The sequence below is a fragment of the Tenrec ecaudatus genome, chromosome 10 (genome assembly GCF_050624435.1).
Source record: "Tenrec ecaudatus isolate mTenEca1 chromosome 10, mTenEca1.hap1, whole genome shotgun sequence".
Classification (NCBI taxonomy): Eukaryota; Metazoa; Chordata; class Mammalia; order Afrosoricida; family Tenrecidae; genus Tenrec; species Tenrec ecaudatus.
Genome location: NC_134539.1, coordinates 3,669,657 through 3,688,573, shown reverse-complemented (window position 1 = coordinate 3,688,573; position 18,917 = coordinate 3,669,657). Strand labels below are relative to the sequence as shown.

Here is an 18,917-nt window from a genome sequence, read left to right as displayed (position 1 = left end):
CAGCGTGATTGGGTCTCCTGCTGGCGGCTTACCTGGGAAGATATGGAGGGGCAGGGCGACGGGGGGCCCGTGTCGGGGTCCACAAAGAAGAGGTTCAGGTTGAGGTAGTGCTCGTGGCTGCAGAGGACTCTCAGGAACTCCAGCCGCATGGAGATGAGCGTCGGCAGGGTGGTTAGCTTGGTGGAGAGCTGGGAAGGCCAACGGGAGGTGGAAACAAGGGCTGGTTAACCTTAAAGTTACAGGAACGGTGCAGCCAATGGTCAGTGCAGGGCAAGGGCCCCGCAGGTGTCCATCTCTGTCTGTCCCGAGGCTTTCAGACCCCAGATGAGGGTCCTGCCTGGTCCTCCCATCATCTCCCCTGCAGGCTCGTTCAGCACGGACATGGGTGTACCACCATGTGGATGGCGGACCTTGTTTTACCCCAAGTAAGAAGGCTCTAGAAGCCATGGATGCACAGGGGCTCAAAGCTTGGCTGCTAACCAGGAGACTGTGGATTGCACCCCCATCTCTCTGCGGCTGTCAGCGTCCACACAATCGACAGCCCGGGAAACCCTCTGGGGAAGCTACGCTCTGTCCTATGAGGTTGCGGTGATCCAAGTGGACACCTCACGGCACACAGCAGGCCAGCCCTGCAAGGCCATCCCAGGGGAAGAGGAGGAGCCAGCAGGCCCTGGCGGCTGCCCACCTGGTGACAGTAGTGCTTGATGAGGTTAAACACGAAGCCGCGGTCCATGAGTGAGAGCAGGTCGTACAGGAAGAATGCCAGGCTGATGTTGATCTTCTCCGCCTGCTCCGTCTCCTTCAGCAAAGCAGACAGACAGACAGACAGACAGACACCCAGTCACTCGCAGGGCAAACCCAGGGCATGCTGGGCATGGGAGGACACGCAGGTCCTGGTGTCTCAGCCACTGTCCCTCTGGAGGCACAGGTGACCTTACCGACACCCCCCCCACCCCCCGGCCTCCCCTCTGTGGGACCAATGCAAACATCATTTAGCTAACGGCCACAGGGACAGACCCGACCCCCGGCAGCCCCACGCGCAGCGGAACCAGATACTGCCTAGTCCAGGCCCACGCCCAGGATCAGCTGCTGACCCGACCCTTGTGGCCCACGGGGTTGCACTGCTGAGTCTCAGGAGTCAACAGCCAGGCCTTTTTTCCTCGCCTCTCTGAGCACGAGATGCACTGGCTGGGACTCAAACCTGGGCTCTTGCATAAAAGGTGAGAATCCTCAGCCACCACTGTCTGCTGGGCGAAATCGGGTGATCCGTGATCGACTGTCAGGTGCATTGCTCATGCTTTCAGGTGCGTCTCCTCCCCGGCCTTTTTCCTCCCTACATGCTGCGTGGCTGGTGCTGCCCAGGCAGCTCCGACTCCCAGTCACCCAATGTCTCCTAACCAAACGCGGCCCGGTCCCCGCGTCCTCCCACTCGCTCTGTCTGAGCCCATCGCTGCTGCCCTGTGTCCACGCATCTCGTCCAGGGCCTTCCTCTTTTTACTGACCCTCCACGTGACGTCCTTCTCAATGACACTGGGGGAGATGAGACCTCACCACTCCTGCTACCCAGGAGCCTGCTTCCAAGACAGACTCGTGTCCTCCCAGCAGCCGGCGGGACCTTCCACGGTGGGGTCAGCGCCGCTGCTCCGAGGCACCAGTCGCTCTGTCTGATGGAACATGGATGTTTCATGGGTGTGAAACACACACACTCACTCACTCCTGCCAGCGGGCCATGCCGACTGCCAGTGGCCCCTCAGCACAGGGTAGAACCTCCCCGTGGGCTTCCCAGATGGTCACTCTTCAAGGCGGCGGTCAGAAGTGACCGAATGGCAGAGGGTTTGGCTTGGTTGGGTTTACACAGGGCCGTGGCCGCCCCGAAGAAGGACAGCAATAGTAACGTGCCTCACATTTCAGCTTTTTTGTCTGTTCTGTGGTGCCGTGGGCTGTAGTTTAAAGCTTTGCAACAGTGTCGAACTTACGGAGAAAAAGGCAACAATAGCACCCCGACCCACTTCATACCTTCCACCAGACCCCCTCCCCCACCCTACCCCTATTCCCCCTTACTGGGCCCCTCTCGCTCTTGCTCTGCACAGGACTCCTGGGGGGTGGAGGGAGGCACATGGTCACACGCCCTGTTGTTAACCAAGGGCACCCAGGGGCACCGACCGTAGAAGGGCCTGGTAACCTGCTTCAGAAGCCCAGCCGGCAGGACAGTTCTGCTCAGCAGGCCCGGGGCTGCCATGGGGCAGAACCAACTCACTGCGACCGCTTTGTGCTTTTGTTCGTCTATTTTTATATAAATGTAGAAATTAGCTTTTTCCTGAATCATTTCACGGTAGGTTGGAGCCCTTCCTAAGAACAGGATTATCCTTACCATACCTGGACTCTAGTCCAGACTGTATATGCACACGCATGCGCATACACATGTACACACACACAGGGTCACACTCCCGAGGGCAGGCACCGGGCTGACCCCGGAGCCCTAGGCTCAGGCCCTTTTGGAGGTGACACGCGGTCCTCTGCAACATCCCAGCCCGCGTGCCCGATGTGGACCTCCCCATGGGGGCAGAGGCAGGCAGTTACCTTCTGGGGCTTGACCAGGAGGGCAGCGATCTCCGAGGTGACCACGTTGACAATGGTGGTTATGTCGTCTTTGAACCGGTCGGAGAAGCGTGCCCTCCGGAAATGGTCCCTTGTGTCCAAGTGGTGCACATACTGGGCCATGCTTTTCACCTGCGGGAGGGGCGGGGAGGGAGAGGGGGGAGTCACTGGGGCCTGGGGCCTGCTTGGCCACCCTGGACGGTGGCCGCGGGCTGGAAAGGACACACACAAAGGCCTGTCTAGAGTTCCGTGGGAGCTGGCTCCATGAGGAAGCATGCCTCTGGTGCTCCGACAGTCACCATGGTGGCAGGAGCTGGGAAGGGTGTCCTCTTCCTGACCCCAATCCAGGGGACCCCCCCCTTCCTGCTGCTGATGGAGCCAGGGAGACTCCTGCTCTGGCTGGTGTCCACAGGCCCCCTCCTCTGCACCCAGGGGCAGGCCTCGCTGGCCCTACCCCCTGGGCACCCCTCCACCACAACTCGGAACACACAGAAACACGTGGGGCTGTTTCTGGGGCTCTGGCTCACGTGAGAATCAGGAGCAGGGACATATGGCCGTGATGTCTCCAGTGCTACCAGGTCGTGTCCTGGAGCCCAGATGCTCAACAACCACAGTCACAGTACTTCTGCCTCTGCGGAGCCCCGGTGGCACCTCAGGGTTGGTGCTGGGCTGCTAGCCGCAAGGTCAGTGGTTTGAAACCACCAGCCACTCAGCGGAAGAAAGGGAGGTTTCCCAATCCCAATAGTGTTCTACCCTGTCTTGGAGGGTCTTTGTGAGTTGGCATTAGCTCGGTGTATGGCAGGGAGTTTGGTTTGGGTTTGTTTGTGCCACACACACAGACACACAAAAAAGGAAGAAGAGGAAGGAGGGCGGGGGAGGGGAAAAAGGACAAGGAATGAATGAATGAATGAATGAGGGCAGGAGGGAGGAAAAGAGAAGAGGCAGTGGCTTTGGAGGTGACTTCAGGTCATGGCCGAGGAAGCGTGGATCCAGACCTTGGGCACACAGGCACGCGATGGAGAAGGCAGCACTGGTGGTTTTCCCGAGAGGCGAGAAGGTGGGGGCAGAGTGTGCAGGGCAGGCCTGTGTGAGGCTGTCTGGTGGAAGGAGCCTGAGGGCCTGAGTCCCACGGCCAGGCTAGGAGCCAGCGCCTCTCCACCCAGCCCCTCCAGGGACCAGGGCAGACCATGTGTCCACACTAGACACGCAAGGGGTGGCCTTGAACTAGAGGCAGGAGTGGAGCTTCCCCTACTTTCCTGAACTGAAGTGGCTCCTAACAGGAGGCCAGCAAGACAAGGCCCCTTTGTCTCGGGTCACCCCGTCCCGAATGTCCGTGGCTTTCGGAGCACTTGGCTGTGCTGGGCTCCAGCCTGCTGAGCTGGCTGCCTGTGGCCCAATAAGTCATTCCCACAATAGCGTGCTCCCAGCGGTGGCTGCCTTCCAGGCTGGCCACCACTGTGTTCTCTGGGTCCCCAGAGAGAGAAATATTAGTGACCACCTGGCCTGTGATGGGGAGGGCAGAGACGGGGTTCAGACGGGAAGGCCTTTCCTAATTTGGGGTGCTTCCACAGGCACTTGGGTATAGACGTGAACAGATGAACCAGGTCACCCACTTGCCTGAGGTTCACTCATCATACCAGGACCACGGGCCACGGCCCCCCACCAAAGGGCACTTCCTTTATCCTGGGCAGCCTCACACAGCGGGAGGTGGGGCCCTCGAGGGTGGTGGGCCCTCCCTGGGAGTGTGCAGACACTTTCTCTCCGAGTTCCAAAACACTGCCTGGTTTTGCTTTTGGAAAGACAACTGCCCTGGGAGCCAGTGACCATGTGTGGATACCTCCCGGAGGACACCAACTCCTGGGCAGGGGCTCGCTGGGCGCTGAGACTCCCCACGCCCCCTCCCCGGGCCCTCTCCCCGGCTGAGAGTCCCACCCAGGGACTGGACAATGATCTGTAGCTCAAGGCACCAGCAGGGTGGAGAAGAGAGGGGTTTGTGGGGGGGGAGGTCTAATCCATGGCTCTCAGCCTTGCTGTGGTAGATTAAATTGTCTCCCCCCCATTGTGGTGGAACATGCAGGCTGAAGGGGTGTGGAGGCAAAGTGGGTTTATGCCCACTAATATATATCTATCATCTATATCTAGCTATCTGCCATCTATCATCTCTAACTATATCTATTATCTACCTATCATATCATCTATCAATTATCTATATCTGTCTATCATATCTATCATCTATCTATTTATCAATCATCTATATCTATTGTCTGTCTACCTATCTATAAAATCTGTCATCTACTTATCTATCATATTTACCAATCACCTCTATCTATCATCTATCTCTCTATCAAGCAATCACATCTATCTCTCTGTCTGTCTGTCTGTCTGTCTACGCTGGCACCATCAGCCCCCTGTACCAGATAGGGCACCTGTGTCTGTGCACTGACGTGTGTGTGTTGTGCAGTGGCAGTCGGTGGCATGAAACCCGTGTGTCGGAATCCCTGAGGGACACCGACCTGCTCTGTGCACCTTCTCCCCACTCACAACCAAAACTCTACACACAAACGTGCCGTGAGGGCAAAGCCCGCAGTGCGGGCCTTCGTGGTGACGGCCTTGCTCGCTGCCCGAGAGTCACAGCTGTGCCGCTGGGCTCCTTGGTCTGGTTGGTGAGGCAGTTTTCGTGTCGGTATTCTGCCCTGAGGCCATCTCTCTTGAGATGTCCCAAATAATTAAACAAACAAAGACCAACTAGCCTACTGCCAGTGAGTCCGTTCCTAGACTGGAACTCTTAGCCGGAGCAGACAGCCTTAACTTTCCACTTGGAGCTGCTGGTAGGTTTGAACCACCTACCCTGTGCTCAGCAGTTTAACTGGCCAGGAGTGACAGTGAAGGCAGGGGGAGGGGACAGGCTGGACATGATGGACAAGACCGGGTGGGGAGCAGTGGCGGGGTGTGCGTCCAGGGTGGAGATCAGAGATGCAGCAGGATTGGGTGGCAGGCTATCTCCCCAGCCAGTGATGACTTCCCTGTCTTTCTGCACCAGGGGCTGCCCCCCTGCCCCGCCCCCGCGCCCGAGGGAGCCTCACCAGGAGCTCGAAGAAGAACCAGGCGTACTTGAAGACGTTCTCCCTCACCATGCCCGTGCTGACCACCATCTGCAGGGCCAGCTCCTCGTGGAAATGCTGGGGGGCAACCAGAGAGAATGTCGGGGTAAGGAACGGGGCAGGCCGCCGACACCCCTCTCTTCTGCACCCCTCAACTCTCAGGTCTTCAGCGGTGTCCGAGGTCCACTCTGTCCGAGCTCCTTCTAGAGCCTTGGGTGGCCAGGAGGCAGACCACTCTGCCTGGAGTGCTCCTGTGCGTGCGTGCACATGCGCGTGCGTGTGACCGTGAGCGTGCGCTGACCGCGTGTGTGGTGTCCGTGTGTGCATAAGTGAGAACAGAGACTAGCTCACTTTGCTTTGCTCAGCGGGCGCAAAGCGAAAGCTACGTCAGCACCGCCGTGTCCCGGAAGCTGGGAAGAGAAGGCCTAAAGCAAGACTGGGGAGAGAAGGCTGCACAACCCTGCCACCCACGATCCCCCGCCGACCCCCGCCATCGAGGCGATCCGGCTCAGAGGGACCCTATGCACAGAGCACAGCTGCCCTGGGGGCTTCCACGGCTGGATGCCTTTCTTTCTCCCTGCCCGACTCCACCAGCTGTGGGAGGGCGGGAGAGCGAGCGGCTCCCGGACTTTCCAGGGCCGTGACGTTGCAGGAGCAGATGGCCTCGTCTTTGTCCCTTGGAGCGGCGGGTGGGTTTGTACTGTGGCCTGTGGTAGAGCAGGTCCCTGGGTAACCCTCGGGGCCACCAGGGCACCTTTGCTAACTCCCGGGCTTTCACAAGCAAACTTGGTGGCACCGTGCTCAGGCATTCTGCTGCGAATCCAGGGGTGGGGGTGGGGTGAACTCCAAGTGACAGAGACCCTGCCATCTGGTCCTCGGACAATCCAGCACTGAGGACCTCCGTGGGCCACTCAGCGCTGTCACACGGGCCACACTGGGCAATATCACACGGGCCACTGTGAGTTACAAATGACTTGCGTCATCCCAGGAGAACACGGTTGTTGAGACGTGAGAGCTACTTCAAAATCAGCAAACCCGCTGTCCACTCGACCATCATGGCTCACAGTGACCCTGGGGGACCCACAGGGACTGAGGAGCACAGTCCCACAGGGCTCAACGGCTGGGCGTCTTTACGGGCAGACAGCCCCAACTTTCTCACTTTGGTTAGCAGCCGAGCCCCCTACCCCTGCGTACTGGGGTCCCAGGGAGCTGCTTCCTGGCCTGGAAGAGCAACAGAGAAGTCTCCCTGAGCTGTCAGGTGGCCTCCCCACCCCCAGGGTCTTCTGCTGGCTGTGCAGGCTCCCTTCCATCAGACCCACACCCACACCTGGGGGCCCTGCTGGGAGTGTGGTAAGAGGGCCTCTCTCCATCCCCGGGAGAGAGGGGCTGGGACTGCACCCCTCTGCGCACACGCCAGCAGCCAAGGTCACCCTGGAAAGTGGGTCGCCACCTCTCCGACTCTCGGAGGCCAGGAGGGATTAGACAGGATCAGCGAGCCTGAGAGGAGCGGCCCGCTGCAGCCCGGGTGACCTGCTTAGGGACGGATGGAGAACCTGCTCCGAGCTGCTGTGACAGCAGGGACAAAGCGTGGGCTCAACTTTTCCCTGAAACGAGGCGGCCCTTCACTGGCCGTTCCAGGTCAGAACGAGGCCACAGCAAAGCAAGTTCCCAGCAGAGGTGCGGCCAGGCCGTAAGGGGCACACCACGGGCTCCAGGAAGAGAATGGCCCCTGGCACTGCAGTGCCCGGGGGCTGTGACCAGCAGACGCTGGAGCTGAGGGCAGCAAGGACTTCTGCTTTCAGCACCCACCGAGCCATGGCCCCTGCTGAACCTATCTTTCTGGTGAATTCCTGGGAGCTCCTCGACACAGGGCTGTTCCTTTAGGACCTCCGAGTCAGCTCTGACTCGTAGCTGCCCCAGGAGCGGAGAACCAAGCGCTGTCCGGGCCGGCGAGTCCTCACTGTCCTTATGCCCCCTGATGAGCCGTGGGTGCAGCCACGGTGTCCCTCCATCTGGTCCAGGGCCTTCCTCTCTGCCACTGCCCCTCTGCTGCATTGAGGGCGATGTCCTTCTCCGGGGACTAGTCTCTCCTGACAACATGCCCCAAGCATGTGACAAGGAGTCTCGCTGTCCTGGCCTTGAAGGAGCAGCTGGCTGCACTTCGTCCAGGACAGACCTGTCTGTTCTTCTGGCTGTCTGTGGTCCTGTCACTACTGCCCCAGTGACATCGGTCCCAATCTCTCCCCTCGGGGTCACTCAGCTTTCTCGTGCACCTGAGGCCATTGGGGATGCCACGGCCGGGCGCCTGAAGCATCGGGGCTGCAGGGATAGCCAAGGGCGGGACGGGGCCCGCTAGATCGCCCCTCTTTCCCTAGGAGCTGAGGGCTCTTGAGGGCTGGCCCTCCCCAGCCTGCTGGGCACACTGAGCCCCCTGTGCTGTTCCTCCCCACACTGCTTCCTGGGCCATCCTTTCCCATCAGCATGTCCTGGGAACCAAAGTCCCCGGCCCACTGCCATCGATCAAGGCTATGCCGGCTCAAGACTCCCCCGGACAGAGTAGAACAGCCCCCGCAGGACTCCGAGACTGCACCTCTTGAAACCCCAAAGCCCCACTCACTGCTATTGAGGTCATTCCCATCACAGTGACCCTGCAGGACAGAGAAGCGCCGTCCTGTGTGTTACGTAGACAGCCTCGTCGTTCTCCCTCAGAGCGGCTGGCGGTTTTGAACCTCGGACCTTGAGGTGAGCAGCCCCACACCACGAGGGCTCCTGCAGTTGGCCTCCGGTCCACTCCAGCTCCAGGTAAGTATCTGGGTGGGACTGTGCACCATGGGGGTCACAGGGCTGCTGTCCTCAGCAGCCGACCACCAGGTCTCGCTCGTGAGGCCCCTCCAGGTGGGTTCAAGCGGCCATATTTGCAGTTGGTGTCTGGCTCCCCTGGACATTGTGATGGGCGATTCGGGAGTCCCTCAAGCCTCTCCCCTAAGCTGCTGTGATAACAGACTTCCGGGGTGTCTGGTTGGGAGTCAGCTTGAGGCAGATGGCTTCCCCCACCATTCCTAGACCACACCGGGGTGCTGGGGTGGGATGTGGTGGGAACGATGTTAATTTCCTCCTCTGGTAACTGCCAGGTTGGAGTTCAATGTCACCCACAAGCACTGCAGTGAAGCTGTGCATACTGAGCTAATTCTGAAAACCCAGGGGCAGGCGTGAAGGGAGCAGTCAGCAAGCTAAGCATGGGCTGATGCATGCTTACTGGTCGATCTGCAGGGAACAAAGGTGCAGTGTAAGACAGGAGGCGGCTCGCTACAGACAAGTCCCCAAACGTCAGTTGGCCCTTGTCTCCCTGGCCCACAGCCTGTCCCTGAAGGGATGGAACATCCACAAAGCAGCCTTGGTTCTGCTGGAAGGGGCCGTGGGCTGGACCGAGACAGCGTCTTTGAAGTGGTGAGAAACATCTAACGTCAGTACAGATGAGTCAGTAAGCACCAGCAAGTCTGTGCTTACCTGGCCTGCGTGACCCTGTTCACAGCAGACTAGTAAGTAAGCACATGCCAGCTCGCGTTTCCCTTGTTGACTGGGTAATCTGCCCTGCCAGGTGTCTGGGGGATTACACAGGCCTTGGCCCAGGCAGGGCTGAGTCAGGCTCAGCGGTGAAGACCATAAGCCACGTGGGGCAGCAGCGAGCTAAGGGCAGGCTGTGTCCTGCCCTCCCTTGTCCATGTCCCCCTACCACCACCACCACCCCGGCTGCTGGGAGAGGTTAAGCTTGAGGCTTTCCCAGCATGCCTCCAGACCAGAATCCCAGTGGGAATTTGTGAAGATGCAAATGATCTGCCCCCTCCCCGGGGCCACCAGGGACTATGGAGGTGAGGCTGGGGTCCTGTGAGTGGTCCTAACAGCCCCCAGGTGCCGAGGGTCTGCTGACCACCCTCAGGCATGGGCAGGTGTGAGGAGTAGCCATGTGGGCCCTGCCCGGTCCGGGGCCATGGGGTTTCCACTGGCTGATCTTCAGCAGCGCATGGCCAGGTCCTTCTTATAACTCCATCATAGTCTGGAAGCTCTGCAGAGGCCGGTTCATTGGCGCTTGCCCGCCCTGACACGCGGGCACGGTTGTACAGGAAGCGCCTTGTTTGGGACGCAAACCCAGGCCTCTCCCTGGAAGGCGAGGCTCCTACCCTGAACAACTGCTGCTTTCAGTGGACGGCCAAGACTGCGGCGGCGAGGGAGAGTGTGAGTGTGTGTGTGAGAGCGTGCGCACGCGGAGTCGGTGTGGCACACAGTACATGTGTGGTATAGGCAGTGTATGCCTGTGCACGCGTGTGGTGCAGGGCACGCTGGGCGCGTGGTGTGTGTTTGCAGACTATGGCCACAAGGCAGGTCAGCCTGTGGATAGGACCCGCAACCATTTCAAACCAGTCTGTCCTGTGCCGGCCCCACCCTGCCTGGCCCCTGCCTTGTGCTGGTCCCCACCGGTCTTGGTCCCCCTGTTCTATACCTGGCCCCCCACCCTGCCTGTCCCCTGTCCCCACGTGCTGGTACCTTTCTGCTGGCTGGCCTCGGGGATGCGGTGGAGCCAGGAGCCTCGCTGTTGCTGGAGCAGTAGTAGGACACTCGGTTGCAGTTTCGATCAGCGATCTGAAACACAGGAGCCTGGGCTGAGCCGCCAGCCGCCCACCTCCTTGGCCCGGGGGCGGGGGGTTGGGGGGGCTACAGGCCCAGAATGCACGTGTAGTTTTTCCCTACAGTGCCTGGTCACACAGGAAGGAGAAGGTGAGGTGACACCTTGCCCACTCCAGACTGAGAGGATGGCCAGGGACAGGGTGGTGAGTAGCGAAGGTGCCTGGACAGTCTGAGGCCCTTTGTCTGCTGGAAGAGACCCACAAACCTGCTGCCACCAGTCTGGCTCTATCCGAGCAGCCCCACAAGGCCAGGCAGATCAGTTAGCTAGGAGGCAGGGGGAAATAATGTGTGCAAACAGTGCCTCTCTGTGGTCAGCTGTGGTACTGCAGGATCTCCTAAAACGACCCCACGTCACGGCCATGGACTCAGTGACCCTGGTGGGTCAGAGCAGAGCTGCACCTGGGGGTTTCCGAGGCCAAAGATCAGGGGTGGGGAACATCGGCCCTCGGGCTGCGTAAGGCCTGTGAACTCATCAATACCAGCTAGCAGCACCTGCCTCACCAAAGAAGCAGCTTCAGCCGTCAGATGACCAAACCCCAAACCAAACTCGCTGCTAGGGAGTCCATGCTGACTCCATAGGTGCCCCCCTCTGGAACAGGGCGGAACGACCCTGTGGATTTCCAGGCTGTAACCCTTCAGGGGGGCAGCAAGCCTAGTCCTTCCCCAAAGAGCTGCTGGTGGTTTCGAACCACAGACCTGCAGTTGGCAGCCCACAGGTCACCACTGTGCCGCCAGGACTCGGCACGTTAGGGGGAAGTTAATGAAGCGTCGCCCGTGTGGCCCACGGATGGTGTTATGAATACCCAAAGGGCGCTGGCAGAAGAAAGGTCCACTCTGCTGTAGATCCTGATGTGACGGAAAGTCTCCTCTTTCTCCCGAGGAGCAGGAGGCGGCTCTGAGTTCACCTCGGAGTGTTTTAACCACTGCGCCACCAGCCCTGCCCCCCCCCCCCAGTTTATGACCTCTGAGAAGACCCTCAAATGCCAGTCTTGCCTCCCTTTGCAGCTTCGGCTCAACCGAAAACAGAGCATCCATGCTTTTAAGGCTGGCTGTTCAGGAGTCGCTCCCTCTGGAGGGACCCATTTGGTGGGACACCCCCCGTGGCAGGGGGCGGGGAGTGTTTGTTGCTGCCCTACCTTCCCCGACACAAGGCCCTTGGTGTCCTCGTTGGCCGCAGAGTGAGCCCCTGCCAGGTCCGGGTTACTGCTGCTCACCACCCGCGCCTGCAGCAGCTTCGAGCTCACGGCGGCGGCCGAGGTGCGTCCGTACGTGTGGTAGCGAGGGTCCAGGGAGGGACTGGGGCCACCTGCACCCGCCAGGCAAAACATGGAGACAGACAGGGGTCAGGGTCACTGACCTGAGACCACAGTGTGAATACCCCAACCTGGCTTTTAAGGGCTTCCTCTCCCATGCCTGGGGTGGAGGCGGGCATGGGTGTCATCTGATGCACAAGACCTCTCTAAGGTGCTGGAGAGCAAGGGGTCCCTCTGAGAGCCAAGGGGGGCCTGACCCAAGCCCTGGCAGTTCCAATTGCCTCCCATGCGTGGGAAAGTTGGCCACTGCACAAGGAAGAGCGGAGAAGAGCCGATGCATTTGAATCATAGTGTTGGTGAAGAGTATTGTCCAAAAGAGCCAGCACATCTGTCTTGGAAAAAGTACAGCCAGACTGTTCCTGAGAGACAAGGATGGTGATCTTTTGCCCACGTGCTTTGAGCATGTCAGGAGGCCCATCCCTGGAGAAGGACATGGTGTTTGGTCGAGCAGAGGGGCAGTGAGAAAGAGGAAGGTCCTCCACGGAGTGGATGGACACAGGGGCTGCCACGATGGGTTCCAGAGGGGAACAAGGGAGAGGCCAGTTTTTAGGGGCCTTCGGGCTGGGCTTCTTCCAAAACAGACTGGCTGGCTCTTCTGACGGCCCATGCAACCTTCATCTCCTTCACCAGCTTCATCCACAAGCCCCGGCTGCTCTCGAGTGTCCTTAGTCGATGGCCAGCTTTCCCATGCACAGGAGGGGACTGCAAAGGCTGGGGCCTGTGTCAGGCGCACCTTAGTCCTCCAGGGACAACTCTGCTTTCTGATGTTTTCAAGAGGTCTTGGCCGGCAGGTTTGTCTAATGTTATATCTTTCATAAAACAAACACACAAAACTTCAAGCCACAACAGTAACCAAGAGACCTCACTGTCATCGAGTCAATTCTGACTCATAGGGGCCCTATAGGGCAGGATAAGACTGTATCTGTGAGTTTCTGAGGCTGTAACTTGTTCGGGGTGTAGAAAGCCTCGTCTTTCTCCTGAGGAGCAGCCGGTGAATTTGAACAGACGACCTCACGATTAGCAGCCCAATAAGTAACCACGGGGGCTCCTGGAGACTCTCAAATGGATGACAAATCGCGCTTGGGGCAAAGGCCGCTGGGAGGGATTCTGCATGGGGCACCGGCACATCAAGTGATCCAAGCACAAAGCAGGGCCAGGGAAGAGGGCCACAGGGAAAGACCCAGAAGGGGTCCCGCTCTGCATCCCCCAAAGTGCTGTGTCAGTCTGGGGCACAGATGGATGGAGGGACCACCAGGGCTTTGCAGAGTAGAGGGTGCCCCCCACCCCCAGGAGCTCACCTCCGGCCAGGCTCCCAGACTTGGGCAGGTCCCTGTGCGGCTCAGGCAGGCGGAAGACATAGTGGACATAGGAGGCCAGCAGGCAGTTCCGCCCATGCTGGTCCCTGCTCAGGTCCTTGCTGTGGTGCAGGCTGTTGACAATAGCGACCACCGACTCGAAGGCAAACTGGGAGAAGTTGGCTGTGGAATGACAGTCCCGTGGAAAGGGGCACCTGGGTGGAAGGCGACTCTCGAGGCCCGCACACCCTTCAGAAACACACCCTCAGGCTGGCTGGCTGCCAAGCCGCCGCTGGGTGGCTTCAAGTTCCCAGCGGTTTCCCGGGACTCCGCGGTCAATCACGAGCCCGTTGTCTGTGTGCTCACTCAACGCCCCCACGCGACTGCACCATCCCAAAGCAGAAGGCACCAACATGGCATGTGACTGATTATGGGGGCCATGTTCCCATGATTAGGGAGTCCAGGGGTGGGGCGCCTGGCTGCTAACTGCAAGGGTGGTGGGTTAAGCCCACCCAGGGGGTCTCTGAAGAACTTGCTCCCTGCCACAGGGTCGGTTCCCACTCACAGCGACCCTGCAGGACAGGGCAGAGCTGCCCCTGGGGGTGTCTGCGGCTGTACTCTTTACAGGAGTAGAAAGTTTCATCTCTCTCCCTCCGAGCGCCTCATGGTTTTGAACTGCTGGCCTCGTGGCTAGCAGCCCAACGCATAAGCACTAGGACACGGGAGTCTCTCTTTAACATCCAGAGAGTCCGCCAACGTGGGGCTGGACTTGGTCCTCCGGGCACCCATATCACTGCGCAGAGCAGAGCAAGACCTATTCCCCAGAAAATACTGTTTGGCAGGTGGGGCAACCCCGCCTTCTCCCAGCCCCGCCCCTCCCCGCCTGGGCCCCCCTTCCAGCCCCTCCCCAGGCGCTGGCACCCACCCGTCTGGCCGGCAATGACCATGGACTGCACGGAGAGCTGGAAGAGCTTGTCCAGCACCAGGTGCAGGAAGAGGACGAGTGGCTCCAGGCGGGAGGAGTTGAGGCAGATGATGCTGAGCTTCAGCTCGTGCTCCAGCGCCGCCTCGCTGACCTTCTGGTCCAGCACGCGCAGCGGGAAGGTCACCTGGCTCTCCAGGGCGTGGCAGAGCGTGAAGAACTTCTCCAGGTGGTTGTCCTAGGGCAACAGAGGCAGGTGCCGGGGTTTAGCCCTGCCCTGCTCCCTGAGACAGAAGCCCAGCGCTCTCTAGAGGCGGGGCTTCGTAGCCAGGGCCCCAGCCCAGGAGTCCTAAGACAAGATGCTTCAGACCCAGGCCAGGAGGCTCGCTGGGAAGCTCAGGATCCCTCCCAACCATAAACTGGACAGAGGGCTGTGGGCGGTGGCTGGCACCCCAGGTGGACAAGCGTTCTCAGCCACGAAGAGAAGTTCCCACACTTGCTTCAACATGTCGCTGAACTGCTCAGTAGAAATGGCAAGTGCTGCTTGGGACATTTTGGCCAAAAATAAAAACTATTATTTTAAAGCTAAAAGCAGCTTCCCCCCTAAAAACAAAACCCTCCCTCCCATATGACCTAGCAGAGCCCTGGTGGCATAGTCATTATGTGTCTGGTAGTTAACTGCAAGGTTAGCAGTTCAAAACCACCCATCACCCCTTTGGACAAAGATGAGGCTGTCTGCTCACGTAAAGAGTAACAGTCTCAAGCCTTTAAGAAACCAGATGGTATATTTTTTTGATAGCCGGGTACCATCAGCTTTCTTCACATTTGCTTATACTCCAGCTTTGTCTTCAGCAATTAAAAAAAAAAAGAGTTACAATCTGGGAAACCCACAGGGGCAGTTCTTCCCTGTCCTCCAGGGTCACTGTGAGTCGAATGGCCTCGATGGCCATGGGTTTGGTTTAATGGTCTAGCAGTCCTAATTGCAGAGGCTGGAGGCAGGGAGGCATGCAGAGCTGCGGGCCAGTGTCCACTGCCATGCCGTCCACAATGGCCCAAGGGTGGAGACCACCCAGTGTCGGTCGGCAGATGAATGGATGCAGCCAGGGGTCTTTCCATTCAACGGAGTAGGGCTCTGCCCGCAGAGATGAGCCGCGACATGGGCGAAGCAGATCAGCCACAGAGGCTCAGTGAGTGTCCGGTCCCCCGTAGAGGGAGGACCTCAAAGTTGACACACAGACATACAGAGAGCCCTGGCCGGGGTGGGGCAGTGGTTACCGTTGGGCTGCAAACCCCATGATCAGCAGTTCAAAGCCACCAACTGCTATGCGGGAGAACAGCAGGGCTTTCTATTCCGGCAGAGTCCCAGTCTCGGAAACCCGCGGGGGCGGTGCCACCCTGTCCCCCGCCCTGTCCCCCAGGGTTGCTGAGAGCCAGCAGCAACTCAAGGGCTGTGGGTTTGGTCCGAGTTTCCTACGTGACAAATGGGCCCTGAGTGTGCTGGTGAGCCCCACTCAGGACTGAAGGAAGGGGGGTGTTCTTTTACATCCACCTGCAGAGATGCCCCCTTGGCCCTTTCCTGGGCTGGTGGCAGCAGCAGCCTCGAGGACCAACCAGACGCAGGTCTTACCTGGGTGTGGACGGAGGAGACAGCCTGCACTTCAACGCTGAACACGCCCTTGTGGCCTTCGGCCCACTTGATGGGCGGGTTCTGTAAGGGCACTTTCTGCAAGAGGGAGGGGCGGCTCAACACCCAGGCAGGTCAGCCACTCGCTGCCTCTCGTTCTGATTATGGACTACACCTGTGACTGTCAAGGTTACAAGCCCGCCAGCTGCCAACTGCCAGTGACCCCAGGAGCCCCAGGCCAAGCTGGCTGGGCTCCCCAGGGCCGTCCCTTCAGATATGTGGATGGGCTTCCCTGGACGGCCGGGTCTCACACAGGTGGCACTGAACCAGTGCACTCTCAGAAAAGCCCGCCTGAGTGCAGACACAGTGTGTGTGTGTGTGTGTGTGTGTGTGTGTGTGTGTGTGTGTGTGAGAGAGAGAGAGAGAGAGAGAGAGAGAGAGAGAGAGAGAGAGAGAGAGAGAGAGACAGACAGACAGACAGACAGACAGACAGTTGGGCCATGCTCCAGGTGGGGATTATGGGTCCGGCAACAGCCGGCGGTTACCTCTGCGGAGTGCATGGAGTAGTTGGGGGGCAGCTTCTCCAGGGCGATGGGGAGGCAGTGGGACCCCGTCTGGAGACGCTCGTTCATCAGGATTGGCAGCCACTAGAGCAGAGCGCGGGAGGAGAGTTGGCCGTTGGCACGGTCGGACTAGGCCCATGGAGCTCACTCCCGACAACCAGGAACAGCTAAACCCCGATGGCAAAGGGAGCCCCGCTCCCGGGGGGGGGGGAGCAGAGGGGAGACAGACTCTCTGTCGGGCCAACACGGCGGCGTGAGTGCCTAGAGGGGACATTTGTATACGTCTCTCAAAGTCGCCTCGCTGCCTTCTCCTTTTCAGTTCTTTAGAGAAGTAGCCTTGGTGTCGTTCCCCATCACCCCTTCCCCCTCCGCCGTCCCCTCACCCCCTGGTAACAGAAGCTCAGCGTCCTTGACGTGTGGGGCGCAGGGTCCGTGTTACTCTGAGGTGCGGACGTGTGCGCCCCCTTCCCACAGGCCACCTGCTCCAGAGTCGTGCAGGCCAGCGCCTCTGGGCACTCTGGAAGGAGCAGGCCTGGGCCAGGGCGTTGCCGGGACCCTGGCGGAGGGGGGGCGGCGGGGGCAAGCCCCCCCTCACCGAGTAGCCCAGGAGACTTTCCACGGAGCCGCCCTGCTTCTGCTGACAGCTGACGTGGTAGAAGGTGAACAGCAGGTGGTGGCTGGTGGTCAGCCTCGCCGGCAGCTTGAGTTTCACCTCCTCGTAGAAGTCAGGGGCCCTGTGTGGAAGGCACAGTGGACACAGGTCAGCTGGGGCGGGGACGAGGACTTCTGCTGGCCGCGCGTCATGCAGACATGGGATGACACCGGCATGCACCACGGGCGTGGGGGCAGGGGGGCGGCTGTCGCCTCATCAAGGGACCTCAGGAGACCCAGGGCGGGGCCAGTGGAAGGTGGGTGCCTGGGAAGAAAGGCCTGCCCCCTCAGCCCTCGAAGACCCTGTGCGGCACAGCGCCTCCGAGCCAGCGTCAGCACACACTGGGGACCCCAGGCAGCTGCCCCACCCCCGGGAACCACGTCGCTGGGCTCTGGGGCGCTCTCTGTTCTAGCTCTTTCCTGCAAGTGGGGTGTCACAAGAGTAAGTCGAGAAACGCACGGGTCCCAGGGTCCCCGCTCCTTCACACGGGCTTATTGCACACGGAGCGTGTGTGCACGTGTTCCTGTGAGCGGCTGCAGATCAGTGCTCCCAGTCACAGGCCCGTCTCGGTCTCACCCGCCTCGTGGGGCCTTCACACTCAAAGTCCAACCCGAACAGTACAGCGGCCTGGGGCGGGGGTGAGGGGTGGGGTGGGGCACGGTGACTGTGTGTGAGGGGGTGTGCTAGGGGTCCTCATGAAAGATGCTCTCAAAGGACACAGGACAACGGGCGGGGAAGGGGAGCTAATTAGGAAGAGGGGTTCAGAAGAAAGGCAAACTTCATTTGTGAGACAAAGGCTAATGAAGGTCCTTCTCACTGGACCCTGCACCTGTGCACCCTCCCTGTGTGGTATGGCAAGGGTTGCCGGGAGAGAGAGAATTCACTGGAAAACCGACCCGGCCCACCCACCAGACCCCATCTTGCCTCTTCGGGCATCTTGATGGTCCTAGAATTCAAAGAACCTGGCAAAGGATCACACGGCCCCCGAGGAGGAGGATTCCTCCGCCCCCCCTCCCAAGGAGGCATTAACTGCCACTGTGGTGCGGGGTTAACTCCAGAGTGCGAGGAATTCCCTGGGGGAAGGGCTACAATTCCACGGAGTCGATGCGCCCCCCTACCCCCCGCCCCGACCCAGAGGACAGGGGAACTGCCCCTGCGGGGTTCTGAGACTGTGACTCTTCACGGGAGTAGGAAGCCCCATCTTTCACCCAGGGGCACACCCAGGGACTGCTCCTGCAGCCCCCTCCCCAGATGTCCATAGCACTCCCCCGTCCCTGGGGTGGGGGGGTCAGGGGTCAGTGTCACCACACTGGGCACCACAAACAGCAGCTCCTGCAGGAAGGGACTGGCCTTCAGAGCCGGAAAAGGCTGGGCCTGACTGAGACCATGACCTTGGCCCATCAGGGGAGGCCCCAGCTCCACTCACTTGTTATGGTACGTGATGGCTGTGTATACGTCCTGCAGGAACTCCGGCCCATTGGACTTCCCAAAGATGACCTGTCCACCAGAGCAAAAGGACTGGATTAGCCCTCACAGCTGGGTCTCTGCAGCCCAACACCATCCACCAGGTAGGGTGTCCTACACCCATAGGGTGGCCCACAACTGGTTCAGAGAGCCGGACCAGGGGCCAAGGGCCAGGAAACCAGGGCCTTCAAGACTTGGCGTCACTGCCCACAGGTTCACACCATACCTGGTCAGTCCCCAGACCTGGCTCTTCTCTTAGGAAACGACTCGGGTACTGAGCCAGCCCCCAAGGCACCCGCTGTCTCAGGAGATCTCGCCTCAGGCAAGGAAACCGAGAATCTTTTCCCAGTGCAGACCTGCTGGGGGCACCCGCTGTTGGTGCTCACCTGTCCACCCACCAGGCAGTCTGACCCACCACCCCTCGGTGCTGAGAAAGCAAGGCCTGGTGTGCTGCTTCCATCAGGGTGAAGGCCAACAATGGCCTCTGGGGCTTGGCTCTCCTCCACAAGGGCCCCTGTGTGTCGGTTTGGGAGGACAACGGGCTGGGCTGGAGCCTCTCGGGGCCCCTAATGGGGCCTTCCCAACAGTGCAGTGTCTCCCAGCCCCACCTGATGGCCCAAGGATGACCCCCCCGAACCCCAGAACAGGGAGAAGTCCAATGTCCTGTGTCCCCAGCACACAGAACTGCCCCCACAGCCACTG

The 18,917-nt window shown here is 59.8% G+C and overlaps 1 protein-coding gene across 2 annotated transcripts in view; it reads right to left on the bottom strand.

Annotated features, from left to right (window-relative positions):
* DOCK8 (dedicator of cytokinesis 8) overlaps nt 1-18,917 on the bottom strand; it is an 89,417-nt gene that overhangs the window by 39,408 nt on the left and 31,092 nt on the right. The window contains exons 15-26 of one of the 2 annotated variants that reach the window (XM_075558903.1): nt 18,178-18,248; nt 16,695-16,833; nt 16,082-16,183; nt 15,540-15,635; nt 13,916-14,150; nt 12,994-13,173; nt 11,519-11,688; nt 10,242-10,337; nt 5,682-5,777; nt 2,581-2,730; nt 686-799; nt 33-188 (exon numbers count right to left, since the gene is read on the bottom strand). In XM_075558903.1, the coding sequence (XP_075415018.1) occupies nt 33-188; nt 686-799; nt 2,581-2,730; nt 5,682-5,777; nt 10,242-10,337; nt 11,519-11,688; nt 12,994-13,173; nt 13,916-14,150; nt 15,540-15,635; nt 16,082-16,183; nt 16,695-16,833; nt 18,178-18,248 (1,605 nt within the window). The remainder of the gene's footprint in view (nt 1-32; nt 189-685; nt 800-2,580; nt 2,731-5,681; nt 5,778-10,241; nt 10,338-11,518; nt 11,689-12,993; nt 13,174-13,915; nt 14,151-15,539; nt 15,636-16,081; nt 16,184-16,694; nt 16,834-18,177; nt 18,249-18,917) is intronic. The other variant, XM_075558905.1, reaches the window with a different exon arrangement.